General features: G+C 45.4%; 1 protein-coding gene across 1 annotated transcript in view; it reads left to right on the forward strand.

The window, feature by feature from the left end:
• Nucleotides 1-53: 53 nt before the first annotated feature.
• LOC121876152 (nascent polypeptide-associated complex subunit alpha, muscle-specific form-like) overlaps nucleotides 54-18,363 on the forward strand; it is a 69,050-nt gene continuing 50,740 nt past the window's right edge. The window contains exon 1 of the mRNA XM_042381089.1: nucleotides 54-1,756. Within this exon, the coding sequence (XP_042237023.1) occupies nucleotides 213-1,756 (1,544 nt within the window). The 5' untranslated portion in view covers nucleotides 54-212. The remainder of the gene's footprint in view (nucleotides 1,757-18,363) is intronic.

The raw sequence follows: 18,363 nt of genomic DNA on the forward strand, positions 1-18,363 counted from the left end.
CCTTGAGGTTGAGGATCTCGCTTGACGCTCCTTGACGCTGTTGGGTGTCGTCCGCTTTGTTTACTTCAGTGCTGTGTGAGACAGTGTACGGGGAGGAGGTGTGACGCTCATGCCTCCTACTGAGATGTGAGTGCTCTCTGTGATTTATTGCAAAGCTTGATGATGCTCCCTTTAGTGTGTCATTGGTGAAGGATGAGGAAGTGGGCATCGTCATGAGTGTGTTTAGTGAATTCCACAAGGCGTGGCGTGCCAGGTTCCCCGTGAATGATCTGCCGGCGGCATGGGAGGAGGATGTTCGCGCCAACTTAGCCAAACATCGTTCGCGAGTCGTGGTCCTTAAGGAGGAGTTGGAGAAGGAACAGTTTTATGTCGAATACTTAGAGTGCCTCTTAAAAGATGTCCAGCGTCAGCAAATGCAGGAGGGCGATTGTGAGGAATTCGAGAGAGAGGTAGTGCAGGAGGAAGAAAGGGGCCAGGGAGAGGGCAGTGAAGGGGCAGCCCCAATATGCTCAGGTGGGGTTGACTCTGCTGTTACTCAAGCCATCAACACGATGATGGTGCAGCGTCGGCATCACCCTAATCGTGACCTCTCGTCTCCCGTAGAAGAATTAGAGTCTGAAGAGCCTAAGGCCATGGACAGCCAACCCCCTCTTAAAGTGGAGGGAGCCAGGTCAGCTCCACCCTCAGACGAAGAAGAGGGACCCCTGGCGCCCATCACCCCGCTGGCTGCTCCGCCTCCCGCCGGAGGCAGCACTGTGAGGGACCTCGCCCGTCGTTTCACGTCTTCGGGAGGAAACTCTAGTGTGGTAGGGCGGCCTCCACCCTACAACCGCTCCACCTCTGTCCCCGGGATTACCTCCGCCCTCCCCTGTGGTGGTCCACAAGGGAAGGAGTCGCAGTTTGTCACTGTAATATCTGTCAATGGTGCAGGTCAGGGGGAGGACGCACGCGGACGGAAGGTTCCTCCAGCACCGCCACCAAAGACCTTCCGGAAATCTACTGGCGCTGAGGGCGAGGGTGAGGCCAAGGTGCCCACGACGCCGTCATCCCCGGGAGCTTCACGCCCTCCCCATGCGATCCCACGCTCTCCCCAGCGACCACGTCACCCTTCTCCTATCAGGGACTCCCAGGGCACCGCACCTACAAAGATGCCATTACAAAAGACACTCTCCGCTTCGAGTGACAGCCGCCCCGCCACCCGTGAGCTTCACAAGTCCCCCCAGGGTGGCCGAGACCTGCAGAAGTCCCCCACTCACCCGAAGGAGTTACAGAAGTCCCCATCAAGTGCTTCCTCTACGGGCAGTCTGGGTAAAAAGTGTATATCAAAGTCATCATCTAGTGCTTCCTCGTGTGGAGGGAGCGGGGGTGCGCCCTCTCGTCGCATCGGCCTCAGCAAGACTTCCTCACTGTCCTCGTCGAGATGTGGTGAGGACGACGATGAGGTAGGCGGGGGCTCTGCTTCTGGGGCGTCCCTTGAGAACCTGACGGATGACGAGCCGCTGTATGACACTGTTGCTCCTGACGAAGACGACGACACGGGCGAGTATGTCCTTCTGTCTGACAAAAGCTCAGAGTATAATGGCACGGACACCCTCAAGTCAGCAGCCTCTGGGGCGTCTAGCGAAGGTGGTCTTAGTAAGTCTGGCGGGGGCGCGTCGTCAGGTGCCACACCGTCAGGAGGATCCCCAGCCCCTGAGCACCCACCAGACTCGCCCAAGTACTCCAATTACGTCAACATCGACTTCTTCCTTAAAAAGTAAGTACAGTAACGGTGAAGTAAGGAGTGGACGTAGCAGACCTCCCCGATGCTTGGGTTGTCTTAAACACTGAGTTTCGCCGGAAATTGCTAGTTAATACATGGACTAAACTCTGCCCTTTTTAGGCTTCCTTAGCAACAGTTACAGTTTATAGAAGTGAATTGATTCTTGAGTTGTAAGACTTTCGTACTGCCAGGTCGAGAAGTTTGTGTATAACCTTTTTCCTTTTCACTTTCATTGAAAACAAGATCGTGTTCGTGAATTTGCCGATGTGGTAACAACTCTTACAACTTTGTACGAATTGTAATGAATACTAAGGAAGCCAAAGTGGGCGGAACTTAATAGATATGCCAATTGGGTTGTTAAGGCATTCTTAAGTTGCTCCATTATATGTGACATTTCCACTGAGAAACATTCAGACTGAATATTGATTGACACCCAATGTAAGCCGGGCGTTCTGTTCGTTCCCCCTATTGGTTCCAACAACTGAAACGGTTGCTCGTCACTCACATACCCCTGCCATCCCCCCTACCTAGCCTAATTGTGTATTGATTTTCAGGTCCTCAAATATTAGGTATAAGGACGGTATATTAGGCACGTTACAGCCACCTTGACCTGCATGATATAAGCGAAGCGGCAATGGCGTCATGTAGACAGCGTGTTCGGGGAGACAAGGCGGTGTGTATTTTGACGGCCCTCTCGATGATCAAAATGGTATAGACGGATCACAAACTTAGCCTGATTATGTGCACTTTTCGCTACCTCAGATTTGTTAACATGTACATACTGTAACTCCACCATCATGTACGTACTGTAACTCCACCATCATGTACGTACTGTAACTCCACCATCATGTACGTACCGTAACTCCACCATCATGTACGTACTGTAACTCCACCATCATGTACGTACTGTAACTCCACCATCATGTACGTACTGTAACTCCACCATCATGTACGTACTGTAACTCCACCATCATGTACGTACCGTAACTCCACCATCATGTACGTACTGTAACTCCACCATCATGTACGTTCTGTAACTCCACCATCATGTACGTACTGTAACTCCACCATCATGTACGTACTGTAACTCCACAATCATGTACGTACTGTAACTCCACCATCATGTACGTTCTGTAACTCCACCATCATGTACGTACTGTAACTCCACCATCATGTACGTACTGTAACTCCACCATCATGTACGTACTGTAACTCTCACTGATTGTTAACTAAAATATTCCTGGTTTGTGTTTCTTCCCCAAAGGCTAAGACAGATTACAGTGATTGGTTATTAGATATTTTGAATTTGTAAACAAGAGGTGGAGCCAAAGGAACCAGTAAGTTTGTTTACCTGGACTAATTTCCTTTTATAATAGAACCAGCTTGTTAAAAAAGAGATGTTGGTACGTTTATTTCCAACAGTAATTATGGCTGACATTAATTACCACTAAGACTTAAGTAACTAGATGTAAATACAATTATAGGTGTCGTTAATTATGTTTTGGAACGAGTATCAAGTGGCGTTAGTCTTTACCCTGTCCAAGGTATAGCGTAACCCACGTTCATACAGGGGTTGAGGTGTTGACAGCCATCTTTTATCGTTTTGTTCCTTTACATTCTGAACATAGTGATACGCATACATAGATAATAATAATGTAAATGGTTCATTATTCCCAACATAGCACAGCTTTGAAAATCGAGATAATTAACATAGTTTTATCATACTATTCCACCCATTCACAGGATACTGGTTACCAAGTGACGGGACGTGTTGACTGTGTTCCTCATCCCACACACTCAGCCTTTCTCCAACATCCCGCGCGGTCACGGTAACGGGTGACCGCATATCACTACACTGGGGTGTTCAACAGATGAGTGATAGAGAGAGTGAGGGTTTTTCTGTTGTTCTCCCCGAAGTAGAGACAGAGAAAATTGATGGAACGTAATCAAGGTGTGACGTGTGGGAGCGTCACTTTACTTCCGTCATGGAGGAAACGGGTTTAGAGCCACGACGCTCGCTGGTGACAATGTCTTGACTCATTTTTCAAAGTTGTATTATTGTGTGGGACATATGGATGACTGTTTAAAAAGCCTTGTTGTTGAAACAGCTGTTGTACAATGAAACAACAGGTTACCAACACTCAACGAAGAATAATAGCGAATGCACATAATTTTATTCCTCAAACCATCGGGTAATGTGTTGATGGTTTCCAACAACAATAGCAACGAATTTCTGTCACAGGTTCATACAAGGAAAAGCTTTGATTACATACTAGGAAAGGAAAGTTCGCCTTATACCCTAGATTCTAGAAAGTTCCTTGGAATCAAAGGTATTTCTGTGTATCGCCGTCAACCCAACTGTAAGGTGATATACTGTAGGCCCATTGTTTTTCTTATAACGGTTGCAGAACCTGGTGCTCAACAACTGTTGTACCTGATTTCATCTAACTTACAAGAGTTGTAAAGGTTTGGAGGAGAACTCTACTCTACAGTCGTCTGGTAGTGATTGTATTAATGTTTTGATAAACTTGTACACCCATAATAATATAGTCGTTTTCTGTAACTGCTCGTCATCCACCCAGCTGATGCCACATACCACCCTCTCATTTCCTGCGCTTCACGTCAGGTCTTGTTACCCGACGTTTAATATGCAGGTCTTCAACTGTTAGGTATACAGGAAACTCGTAACATGCTTATATTAATATTCATCTCCACAGCAAGTTGCAAGGGAAGCTCTTGAGTGTTGTCAGAGGCGTACGTGACTGTTATTCTTCCCAACCAACTTCCATTTATGTATTGTGTAGCATCATAGTTTGGTTTATCCTTTTACTAAATTTTATGGTTTAATACACGTGTAGAAATGATGTAGTAAGGTCCACAACAAGCTACAAGGATGGTTGTAACTTAACCAAAGTATGAAGATTAAAGCTCATGGGTCATGAGGTTAGTTTTGATCCTAATGCCTGGGTTGGGATCTGCCTGACGCAGCCACTGTGAGAATACTTGTCAACTCCCTGGAGCGGCTTCTCCAACTCCTTTACCAGGGTGCAACAGTTTGCTCATCCTTGGTGAATTTTTAGAACTGCGTCGTCATCACTTGTTCGCCTGAGGCCTCTTGGGTGAGACTGTAACATCACTGCTCTACTGTGTTGCCCACTCAGCTATCTTACCTCTCACTCTGATACCATCCCCGTGTGTTGTCCTCCCGGCTGCTGCAGTCATGTGTACGTTAATTGAATGTTCTGTGGTGTTTGTCCAAGCTGTTGATAACGAAGGTATAGTTCACCTGCCACATATTTATGGTTTTACTGAACGCTATCAAGCATTAATTAATAATCTGTTGTGTGTACTCGGTTATTTATACTTTGTGTTGAAGGTTTTAAACAGGATTGTTCAACACAAATTAGAATTTCTACGAAAACTGAACGTCGTCCAAAACCAGACCCAGCAGTGTGATATTTTCAACTGTGTTTATAAAGTAATGGGAAATTTATTATGCCAACACAATAAATAGTTGTTTCGTATAGATGGCCTTGTCTGTCTGTCTGTCTCACTATTTTTTCTGTGATAATTTTCTGTCATAGTGGTGATGAGAACAAAGCTTGGTGCAGGGGGTTGTCATCGTCCGTGGAAGTTTCTCGGTAATATCCAGGTCATTAGTTCAGAGGTCGAGGTTACTTCCTGAAAACACACTTTTCATCTTCGTCGCTTCCGTCCGTCCAATTGTTTATATCCCAACTCCTTATACTGGGAGTGTGTGATGGTATAACGTTGGTCAACCTAAGCCTTGTGTGTGTGTTAGTCTTATTAACTTAACGGGACATGGCACCAAACAGTCTACAGGTGTTGGTGCCCTTTGACCTTAAATTTTGTCACTTTCCCTCATTGAGAAGTGTCATGTTACCTGACCATGACATATGAGGATAAGGCCATGTTGAACATGCTGTGAGGAAAAACACCCATTTTATCCTCCTGCGGGCTGGTACAGTATATGTGTGTTCGTATTAGTTGTTAAAGTTATTGATCTGGTAGTGAATGTGGGTCACTTTCTTCACATGGTTTAATTTTCCTGTCTTGACCTACAGTATTTTACCAACAAACCTGCCTCTGGCTACAGCTCACCCCACAACACCTATCCTACACTGCTCATAGGTTTTAGTGTTGACATAAGCAATTTGAAGCTTATCGTGCAGGACTAAAATTCAGTGTTCTCACGGGGGACGATTTTTTCTTGTAAGATAATTTTCCACTGGATGATAATTTCTCTAGGTATATTGTTTATGGTTTGATATCTAATTAAGACAGGTGGAGTGGAGGCTATCAGCTGTAGTGTTTACTGATACCATGGGTTTATAAAATGTCTCCCTCGCTTGACTCACTCATTCGAGATCCTTGCCAAGTGTGTTAAGTGCCATTGGGTACACAACCAGTGGCGTTCACCGGGAGTGTGTCACACCTGTACACGGAACCCTGCCAGCCTGTACCTATGATTCACACTATGAAGGTGTTAAATGTACCTTACCTCAAACGTAATCCAGGGTATCCTAAACCCCACTTAACTTAATCTTAACATAACCCCACGTAACTTTAACATAGAATAACCTAACCTAATAAAAGTTTAACCCCAAAAGTAACTTGTCTTACCCCTTCCCTAACCAGACCAGCTGTGTTATAGAAATTCGGGTCCGAGAATTGATTTAGTACATAGGCCCCTTTGACTGCCCATAGATCATATAAATTTACATAGTTTTCAGTATTTACGCCCTGAGGACCACGTGATATTTGATAGTGTTGATATATACGATCTATACAACGTGTCATTGGCCATCACAAGTAACTTAGGTCCGGTGATGTTTTGTTTTGGTGACCCCGGAGTGTCTAAACCTGCATGTGTTGCTAGTGGAGTGATTCTCTGGGTCCATAGATGATTGTTATTATTATCGATTATCTCGTACTGTTGGTCCATAGATTATTATATCTTGTACTGGTGTGTGGGTGAATTGACGATACAAACCCCAAGGAAGGAACGTGAGGGGGGAAAGTCTGCACCCAAATCAATGGAGAAGCTAAACAATAATACCCAAGCCACACACACACACACGTTCATATCCTCGACTTACATACAGACGATACAAAATAATCCACAGTCATATTTTAGTCATTAATCTGATTATTTATTTTTTTAATCAAAGAAATTACACCGACAGGAATTACTTATCTAATTTATATATATAGTTTTACGTCAAGATGTGTAATGGTCCATACTGTATATATAGGCTGGTGAACACAATATATATAAAGAGGAAAAACTAAACAAGACTGGTTGGTATTTGTGGTCAAGTCACTGTGGTCGTTTGGATGATGGGGGGGGGGGGGCCGCTGCTTCACCCCAACTTGACCTTGTGGGGAGTTTTTTTTTATACTAATCTGTCTTCTGTTTTGTTATGCGTTTCCTTGATTTGTTCCTTAGTGTGTGGTGGTGGGGGTGACGGTGCTGTCGGCCCTTCTGCACAACGATCAGGGGATGACTGGGTACTGTATGGTTAGGTTAGGTTATGGTGGATTAGGTTAGTGTTCCTGATTGGTGTCCTCGTGATAGAAGCTTCGATAATAAGTGTGAAAGATAATAATAGCCAGCTTAGCAACGGTGGCTAGTGGTGGAGTAGCCTGTGTTATACTTTTAATATCCCACGCTACTAGGAAGTGTGATGGGGGGGGGGGGCAGGGTCACAGCTATTGGATTATAAGGTAAAATAATCCTAACTTCTATTAAACCTTATCTTGTCCCAAACCTTACTCTTGACGTAAATGGGAAATACCTCTTAAATTTACGGTTAGATTACAAGGTCGAAACTCCCCTTGTTATGTGTGTGTAGAGAGATCCTTAAGGGGAGTTAAATACCCAGACCGGTTGTTCTCTGAGAATGACAACAACCCCAGGAATTTGTGACATTATTTTCGTGTTGTCGTTTGCGGATGTTTTTTTTTTTAAGATGGGGTTAGTTGATGAGACTGGCTGATGTTGACGGAGGCTCAAGGTGATATAATCGACCGACAAATCTATTACCTGTGATAAATCGTCGACTACCGTGGACTATCGTGGACTATCGTGGACTATCGTAAATTATCGTAGACTATCGTGGACTAGTCGGTTGGTAATGATTATGACTGAATTGTGTCGTGTGTTTTCACAAGACTGAGAGGAATGGCACAGGATGGAAATGGTAAAAGTTGGCCTACTCCCGCAGTGTGTGGTGGTGGGGGGGGGGGTCTGATAGTCGAGCCATAGATGTGTTGCTAGTTGACTATTTCACGCGTTACTATTGACATTTTTATTTATTTGTTGTTATTCCTCTAATTATCATATTGTACCTTAATCACCCACATGTTTTTATTATTATTACTTGACAAATGAAAAAAAAATCATTATTGGTCTTTTGATGTAATGTGTAAGTAAATATCTCCTGTCTATGGTTAGGTTAAGTAAGGTCAGGTCAGGTTAGGTCAGGTTAGGTTAGGTTTTGATGTTTGTTTATCTATAATCCACGTTGTATTGGCAAGGAAGGCCGGCGGGCTGGTTCTTTATTGGTCAGGACAAGAACCAATGAAAACACTCGCATACAACCAGGTTAATTATTGTCCTGTCATATAACCTATAGTGAATGTCATGTTAGTCGCTGTTTAAGGGATAAATAAACAAGGAGATATGGACGTTAGGTGAGGGCGTGAGGAACATGCAGAGTGGACCAGGAAGATGCTGGTGGCTGACGTCATAGTTGCGTCACATCCCCTAAGGTTGACAGTGAGTACCCAGCTGAGTGTTAGTCTGTCATCTATCATAAATAATAATTCGGTAGTATTAATCTATTACCTTACTGTTAGTTTACATAATAGACATATAAACTGTATCCTTGGGGTAATATTTAACGTGTCTTTAATGGAAGAGACAAACGTTCATTCTCTCGGTAGTACTGAAGGATTAGTCGCTCCACTGTACGGTACTGGCTTGTTTGTTTACTATGCTATGAGGGAGGGTGACGCATAACTGGTTGGTACCGGGGTTAAGGTATTTCCCCCGCCTAGGATTACCGTATTCTCTCTCTCTCTCTCCTGTGTGTGTGACTGATGGTGACTGTACTGAGCACTAACTTGTTTATCAACTTGGGGCATATCCGGTAGACGAGCAAGACCTCCTCCTCCTTCTCCTTCTCTAAGCTGTCAGTTCTCTTCTGTGCCTAGTGACGACAACACCCTCTGTCCTGGTGCTGTGAGGGGCGGTGGTGGTGTGTTGTGTTGTGAGGGCCGGCGGTATTAGGTGTTGTGAGGGCCGGCGGTGTTAGGTGTTGTGAGGGGGCAGTGGTGTGAGGGCCGGTGGTTTTAAATACTGTGATGTGAGGGGGCGGCGGTGTGAGGTGCTATGAGGGGCGGTGGTGGGACTGTATAACGCTTGAGCAGTGAGGTGATAAGGGATAGTGACTGACTGACGTAAGAGGCGCAGTGGGGGGAGGGGTTGTGATAGTGAGGGCTGAGCAGTATGGTGAGGGTAAGGAATATGGAATTATGTGAAGGATGGTGAGGAAAGTGATGTGGGGGTGAGCATGATGATGAGGTGATGGTGAGGTGATGGTGAGGGAAAGATTTGGAAAGGAGGATGGTGAAGGTGCTGGGTAGGACCGTATAGGAGGGAGGGGCTGGCAGTGGCGTAAGGAGGAGAGTTCCTTAGTCGTGGGGGGGGCAGTGATAGTGCCCTTGACTTAGGTTTTTTACCTTCATAATTTCTTCCTCCTCATATATTTCCTTCTCTTTATTCCTCCTCCCCTTTCCTTCCCTTCTCCCTTTCTTCATCTTCCTTTCTTCCTTCCTCCTCTCTTTCCTTCCCTCCCTCCCTTCCTTCCCTCTCCATACTCCCCCCCTTTCCCCTTCCTCTTATATAGTGCTAGTATAAATAAATAACACTAGCTCTACTTAATGTTCTTACTAGTTAAGGCCTGAAGGTTAAAACTCCGTATACCCCAGAGACTCTCAGGTAAGGGGGGGAGGAGGGGAGAATTTGTTGTTCTTGGGGTGAGGGGTCGGGGAGGGGGTGTGGTGGGGGTAACTTTTAGGACCAGCGGGAGACGTGTGTGCCGAAGTTAATGCCCCAACGGGAGTGCGATTATGGCACGAGTTATGTTTCTCTAATGGTAACGTGGAGTAATTATTTAGCATAATGGTCCTCCAGTGGATTGAGGAGGAGCTTCGAGGAGGAGGTATAGGGGAGGAAGAGGTGGTGGTGTACGGGGAGGAAGGGGGTGTGGTGTAGGGGGAAGGGGGGGGGGTGACCGTTGAGGAGGAGATGATGGGAAGAAGTAGAGGGGGAGGAGGAGAGATAAGTGTAGGAGAAGAAGATGGGAGGAAGACGACGCAAGGAGGAGGTGGAAAAAACAGTGTTAAAATTAGGAGGAGGAAGAGGAGAAGAGTTGGTGTAGTGGCGAGGGACAATTGACCAAGGTTCCACAAGACGATTTCCCAGTGGTTCAAATTTCATCATAACTGGAATTACAAGACAGACGGACAGACAGAAACTTCACATCTTTAATTTACGTAAAGCTGATTATATCTAGTGGCCCAGTCCTCCTCCTCCTCCCTATCTGTCTATATCCTGCCAGCTCAATCTGACAGTAGGATCCCTTCCCTCTGTCAAAAGAATCCTATTAGGCCCCAAGTCCTCCCCACCCCTGCTTGATACAGGAACGGAAGCGGCTTATTTGACCTGTAATAAGACCAGCCAGGCTGTTTTGTTGTTTGCGGCTCGTGACCCTGTGCTCCCCCCCCCCCTTCCACTCTCGATGCATGTACAGTCCCCTTCACTAGTGCGTTTACAGGGGCTCGTCATATAAAATCATTCCACAAATCATTATCGCTGAGAAATTTGTTTTAATATTGTTTTTTTACTTTGATTCCATTGTTTGTTTACTATTGCGAGTTTCCTTTTGTCGAATGTAAACAAACAGCTCTGCCACACTGCACAAAACCTGACGAGCCCCTGTAAACGCACAAGTGACGGGGAACAGTACACAGTAACACAGATGGTTAGGTCCGGTTGCTGCTATCTGCCTCGGTGTGGTCATCTCTCTTTCTCTCATATCTTATCGCTGGGCTTAAGAGAATGAGGTATTTTTGTGGTGGGGTAAGAAAGACTGATGTAGTATTTGTAATAATAATAATAAATGATAATGATTGTGAATTTTTTTATGTATTTATGTATGTGTATATGTATGTATGTATGTATGTATGTGTAAATGGCAGGAAGATTTATATTTATTTTCATTCGTGATTAATATATATTTTTTTTCCTATCTAAAATAATATATCGATTCTCGTGGTGAAAAACTTGTGGTGTAGTCTTCTTTTCGTAACATATATATAAAGGTTGTATTTATTTATTTACCTTTTGATGTCTTAAGTTTGAGGTGGGTTTATACGTTACGTCATTAGCGGATGTTTGTGTGCTGACCACTTGAAGGTACAGGTATATTACTGTACTGTGGGGACCTACTTTCACCTTCACCTGTTATTTGGTTGGTTAGTGACGTGTTATCTGAGTCATTATTATCATCATCATCATCGTTCTTGTTGCTGCTGCTGTTATTATTTTTGTTGTTATTATTATTGTTGTTAGTATTGTTGGTGCTGTTATGAAGGGTCAGTAAATAAAGTCCTTCTGGTGAGTCTATCTTGGTATGTCAATCTTATAGTTCATATTCAGACAATTTATTCAGAGACAAGTATATATAGATGGTGACTCACTGGTGCCGTAACAGATTCATGAATGCGTGTGTCGTATCATCAGTTCTCACGCTGGTGGCCTGGTGAGGGTTTTTCTCTAGTGAATGGATCATCTACCAAGAATAGCCTCAGTTTCTGTCCTTCCTTCCATTCACTAGTGACGCTGAGACCACCACACTCCGGGCTCTGACGTGACCTGACATTACGACACCTTGTTGGTACAGCATAGGAGTTTGTGTACTGTGGGTGTTACTGAGTTCATTATGACAGAGAGAGAGAGAGAGAGAGGGAGAGAGAGAGCGAGCTTATTTTATTGATACGAAACATACATTAAGAAAGATCCTGGTTACCCGGATGTCAGAAAATCACACTTCAACTCTTCACATGCTTTTACTAACACCATATCAGCTCAGCTCGTATAGTTAACCCGACAAAAATAATGATGTTGGTGATAGAGGCTGGTGCTGCTTCTTGAGCCCGCGCATGGTTCCGTTCCTGAGAGCGTCGCGTCAGCTCAATCCGAATTCAGTCGACTTGGCCATGCGGATTTGTTTGTGTGTGTGACGGTTCGTTCCTGGGATGGGGGTGTATTTTTAGTATACCTTATCTTTGGTTTTGTTATTGTATGCAAAATGTAACAGTAATAATAATAGTAATAATAACAATAATCATAATAATATGCAAGGACTCGGTACATATCCTCCTATCAACAGGTCTTCTTAATCTTGTTTCCGTTTCTTCCCTTCTCTATTTCTTGTGATTCTCTCCTCATCATATCCTCTCCGTTCTCTCTCTCTTTCCCAGGTGGCAGAGAGAGAGAGAGTCAATGGGCGTGGTAGCGTGGAGGGCGTTATCAGGGATCGTGGGTTATTATCAACAGCTAGGGAGGGGGGGGCGTCACGGTGACCAGATAAAGCATTAGTTACCTTCTGTCAGTGTTTTGGCGAGTGCTGCGTCTCCTTACCTGTGTGTGTGTTGCAAGTTCTTTACGTTTAATTAAGTTATATGGTGGGTTAGGTGAGGTTAAGGTTAGGGTGGGGTGAGGTTAGGGTGGGGTGAGGTTAAGGTTAGGGTGGGGTGAGGTTAGAGGCGAAAGAAGAGCAGGTGAGTTAGTTGTGTATGATAAGGTAAGGGAAGGTGTGGTTAGGCTGTGCTGTGACGGTGTTGTGACCGGGTTGTAGTGCACTGAGGATGTTGTGACAGGGTTGTAGTGTACTGAGGATGTTGTGACAGGGTTGTACATATATTTTCTTGATGGTTGTAACTAAGTGGTGTATTCATTAGGGTGGTGAGGGTGTGGATTGGTGACGGGTGAGGGTGGTGACGGGTGAGGGTGTGGACTGGTGACGGTGTGGACTATACAGTGGTTGATTTGCTGCCCCGACAATAACCCAACCAAACCTTTAAAGTGTGGTAATTATCCAGTTACGCAATATGTCAACACTTATAAATGACGCTACACGTGTCATGGAGGGATCAGAGGTCAAGCGTGTGTGTTGGTCATGCATCACTAGTGTACAGGGTTGTTCCTCGCTACCCATGACCCTTCAGGCCTTTTACGCCCTTAATGCATGAGTCATAAAGGCAAGCATGACCTTAGCATGCTTCCCAGTTGGGCACTGTAAACGCTTCTGGGCTTCACCTTGCACAGGATGTAAGGGGGTGCCCAATAAACTAGCCCCCTCGTGGGCAATCTGTAAAAAAAATTAACCCCTAGAGAGAGAGAGAGAGAACAGTAATTAATATAACCCAATAAGGATCACATGAAGATTAAACTCCCCCTCTTATTTTCACCTGATGATTGAACACTAAAGGGAACCTCCTCCCCTTCCTCTTGTCCCCCTCCTCCCCTTCGTCTTGTCCCCCTCCTCCCCTTCCTCTTGTCCCCCTCCTCCCCCGGTGATGAGAGACCGCCTTTACTGTGGTCTATTAGCCCCCTCCCCCTCCCCCTCTGTTATCTTAAGGTGTAAAGTATCGAGATCTTTTATTATATCTCTGGTTAACGGAAGCAAGATATTCTCAACCTCTGAGTGTGTGTATGTGGGGTGTGAGGGTGTGTATGTGGGGTGTGAGGGTGTGTATGTGGGGTGTGAGGGTGTGTATGTGGGGTGTGAGGTGTGTGGGATGTGAGGGTGTGTATGTGGGATGTGAGGGGTGTGTATGTGGGGTGTGAGGGGTGTGTATGTGGGATGTGAGGATGTGTGTGTGTGGGGTGTGAGGTGTGTATGTGGGATGTGAGGTGTGTATGTGGGATGTGAGGGTGTGTATGTGGGATGTGAGGTGTGTATGGGGTGTGTATGGGGTGTGAGGGTGTGCATGTGGGTGGGGGTGGTGTGGGTGTGGGGTGTGTAGTGTGTGTGGGTGGGGTAGGTGTGTGTGTGGGGTGTGAGGGTGTGTATGTGGGGGAGTGGGTGTGTGTGTGGGGTGTGAGGGTGTGTATGTGGGATGTGAGGGTGTGTATGTGGGTGGGGGGTAGGTGTGTGTGTGTTGCAGCTCACTAGTATACGAGGTGTGGTATAGGAGGTGGTACTCGAGGGGGTGGTGAGGTACAAGGTCGACCTCGAGAGATAGTGAGTACAAGGGCGTCTCTTGTACTGAGTCCCCGGATGTCTCCACCTGGGTGTCTCCCTCCCCCTCTTCCCCCTTCCCTCACCTTTTTATTATTATTTTTTATTAATTATTATATTTTAACCCTTAAGTGGTAAGATAATATAGCTTTGGTTTATTACGGTACTGAGTTGTAGCTGTGTGTGTGTGTGTGTGTGTGTGTGTGTGTGTGTGTGTGTGAGAGAGTGAGTGAGGGAGAGCGGGAGTGAGTGAGTGATGGAAGGAGGGAGGGAGGTAGGTGCTACTATGTCCAGACTAGTTTAATATCCAAAGGTCAAAGGAGCTCACTTGCCTGCCCCACTATTGTTCCTCCCGTCATACACTTGTTCATCAGCTCAAAAAAAAAAACTCCATTACTCTTCGGTCTGGCCAAGAGGACGCCTAAAGGGGGAATACAGTTGACTTCCACACTTGCTCCATCACCCTCCGCCTGGTTACTTGGTCTATGTAAAGAAAAACATGAAGGTTACAGCCATAGGCCCTTTGGTACCTCGCCTCCTCATAGCTGTGCTTTCGTGGCTTTGTGAATACTCTTGACTGTTGGTTATGTATGTAGGTAGGGAGGTGTGGTTATGTTGGCTATGTTTATGTGGTGCTGTTGTGGCGTGGCGGCCAGGCGTGGTTATGTAGGTGGGGGTAGGATCGGTAAGCGGTGGTGGGGAGGTGAGGGTGGCTCCTGCTGGGGGGCGTCAAAGAGGTGCGGCGGCTGGGGTAGTGTGAGACGTCAAAGAGGTGCCGTGAGGGGTGGGTGGGGTGACGTGGTTGGATCTAGGTGAGGGGGAATGACGTGGAGGTCGGTCACACGGTATGGCTGTCCAGTACTCACGTCAGAGGCCAAGATGAGCGAGGGCGTCACCGTGTGGAGTTGAACAGGAAACATATTTATATACATGAGAATGGGAAAGATTGCGGGGAGACGTACGTGTGTGGTAGCGTGTTGTAACTGTGGTAGCGTGTTGTAACTGTGGTAGCGTGTTGTGACTGGTGGCGTGTTGTAACTGTGGTAGCGTGTTGTGACTGGTGGCGTGTTGTAACTGTGGTAGCGTGTTGTAACTGTGGTTGTAACTGAAAGAGAAAAATATGGAATAAAGGCAAGTAAGAAATGAAATGAAGGAATAAGAGAATAGAAAAATGAAATAAATAAGAAATGAAAGGGGGAGAAAATGGGGATAAAAATGACTTAGACGGGAAAGAAAATAAACGGAAATAATTTATTCAATTCAATTTCAATTGTTTATTCGTTGATAGAGGAAGCGGGATCCTAGTGCTGTCACTAGGTACCCCTGTACAATGACACCAGAAGCATCTGGCAAGTGTCACAAGTATATACAGTATAAATATTATAAAGGGGCTTACTAAAGCCTAAGGAAGGAAGGATATTCCTTTAACACATAATCAATGTTATTTACAAAATATCTGGCCAGTATGGGGAGGATCCTCGTGTCTCCGTCAGGGGGTCGTGGAGTGGTGGTCCAGCATAATAATTTATTTACTTTTTATTGCTGCCCAAGTGTTGCCGCTTTGTACCGTATATGAATCATCTTATCCATAATACAGTCATTGCTTATAATAACTCTCTACTGTATTCCATCAATGAGATCATATCAAGATTAGGCCTCCCTAGAGTTTGTCGTTTTTGTTTATATACTTGGTGATTAAAGAAACACCATTGTCATTATTGTTATTATTATTATTATTATTATTATTATTATTATTATCATCATCATCATCATTATCATCAACATTATCGTCGTCTTCATCACTCTCACCACCACAACCACTGTCACCACATCCCTCTTGAGCACATCCGGCCCACACACCAACACATCTCTTAGCGAGTCTCAACATTTTCTACCACAACTAAACTCTGCCCGCCTCCCTGTGCCTCAGTTGTGGTTGGGACGGTGTAAGTGGCGGTGTTTGACTATGGTGTTCGTGTTGTCTAAAAGCATTATAACGTTAACGATTGTATCCCTCGTAACTGTGTGTGTGTGTGTAAATAATAATTAACGGTTTATTGAAAAAGTTCTGCAGCCCGAAGGCTGAAAATATGCATTGGACAAAAATGACTTATTACATACAAAGACATGGGGGGTCGTTTAACAAAAGCTTTCGTTACTAAAAGGAGAAGGAACAATGATTGACCATACAAATTATTATAGTTTACAGTTGATGGCCCAGGCCTGGGCTGGTCATGGAGACACCAGGTGGTGTGTGTGTGTGTGTGTAATACACTGACATCAATATAACCCCGTGACTGTGTGTACTAGCTACGATATACTGAGTCATGTTAAAATGGTGAGTAAATAAACTGGTGTCTAATACAGGTGTGTCGTCTTGGCTCACCTGGCGTGATAATTGGTAGCCGCAGTGGTAGTAGTTGTGAGAAAACTCCTCCCATAGTCATCATACACACATTACATCCATACATACATTCATACATACATGCATACATACATAGCGTCTATAGTCTTTAAAGTTATAGTTTGACGTCATGTTTGTTTGTTTGTCTCTTATTCCTGGGCAGCTTAAGGGATCATGTCGAGGGTTGTGTGTGTGTGTGTACCGGTATGTATACACACACACACACACACACACACACACACACACAGTTAAACAAAATAGCATTCCTGCCAACTTTGAAAACCTTAGACTGGTGAGGTTAGGTGAGGTCAGGTTAGGTCAGGTTATGTTAGGTCAGGTTAGGTTAGGTTAGAGGCTTAAGTCATCACCGTTGTGAGAAGACAAACTGACCTACGGACTTTTAACATGCCAGTTTTTGTGTTAACTTTTGATGTAATGTCGCCGCTGTTAAATTGGTTTAATTGATACACGGTATAAATTTAGCAGCCAAGATGACATCAACATTACGCTGAGTTTATTTATGGTGTGTTAGTGTTTTAAATAGTTGTTTTGAGATATGGGGAGGGAAGTAGCACACACACACACACAGACAAGCTATGATACGAGAGATGGTATGTGGCTAGGGGCGTGTTGAACCTTACCTTACCTTAACCTACCTAACTCAGGGGCTGTATATAACTCGTCAGAATTGGATTAGGACTGAGCTAGTTAGTGTAAGGCTTATTAGAACGAGTGGCTACGTGTGTGAAGGGGGGTTTGAGGCTCGTGATGTGACATTTTTCTTGTTTTTTGTTTATACCTCTAGTTCTTTGTTTGTTTGTTTGGGTTGTTGTTGTTGTGATTGACGGTGAGGTTTTTATTTTACAGGGAAATATTGGTAAAGATTTGTCGAATAAAGTTAGAGAGACATAATGGAGAGTGAGAAGGATGCCTCGGTGTGGTTAGATGGAGACATGCCATCCTGCGAGCCTCCTCCTAGTCTCCACGACCCAGGAGAACAAGCTGGTGGTAATGGTGTAGGAGACCTAAGTGGAGACATTCCCATACTTAATACTCCTCCTCCTCCTACGGGCCTGGAGGACGGCACTGGAGACGCTACTTATAAAGAAAAGTTTGGAGACCGGGGTAGTATTGTTAGTGGTGGTGTTGGCTCGTGTAAAGACTCGTCAGGAAGTTATAGTGACGATGATGATGACGAGGAGGAGACAGACGATGAGATTCGTCGTCTGCGTATGAAGGACTGTGGTAGTACGGCCGACCTCTTGGCTCTCTTCACCGACTGCCACAACGACGACGACGACAACCACGACGACGACCACGACGGCAACATGACCCCCACACCCTTGCTGCCATCAATGCCCAGTACCTTCACTATGTCAACGGCGGCGTCTCGTGTCCCCGCCGTGCCCTCGTCCTCCTTTTTCTCCCTCGAGACGTGTCCTGAGGATTCCAAACTGGTGAGGGGACGAGGACAGGTGGTGAGGAAGCAGGCGATGCGAGGACAGAGGCCGTCACACCTGTCCTACCACCCACACCCTCCCGCTCAGGTGTCCAGGTACGGTACTGTCAACCCCCCACACACACACACACACACTGACATCCACCCCCTCCAGTCCAGTGTTGAGTGCCTCTTTAATGTATGAAGCCTTGATCGCCACTTGGGTGAGTAAGGCCTCGAGGGTCACTTGAGAATACGACCCACCGCTCCACACGAGAGAGAGAGAGAGAGAGAGAGAGCTTATGGACAAGTCGATAAGCTTAGCATGGTTGGAATGTAATTAAGCCTCAACTTTGACTTAATGCTCTTATTATGCCTCCTGTCTCCCACCATCCCCACCACCCCTACCAACCCTACCACCATC

This window comes from Homarus americanus, unplaced genomic scaffold, assembly GCF_018991925.1.
Source record: "Homarus americanus isolate GMGI-L3 unplaced genomic scaffold, GMGI_Hamer_2.0 scaffold34921, whole genome shotgun sequence".
NCBI lineage: Eukaryota > Metazoa > Arthropoda > Malacostraca > Decapoda > Nephropidae > Homarus > Homarus americanus.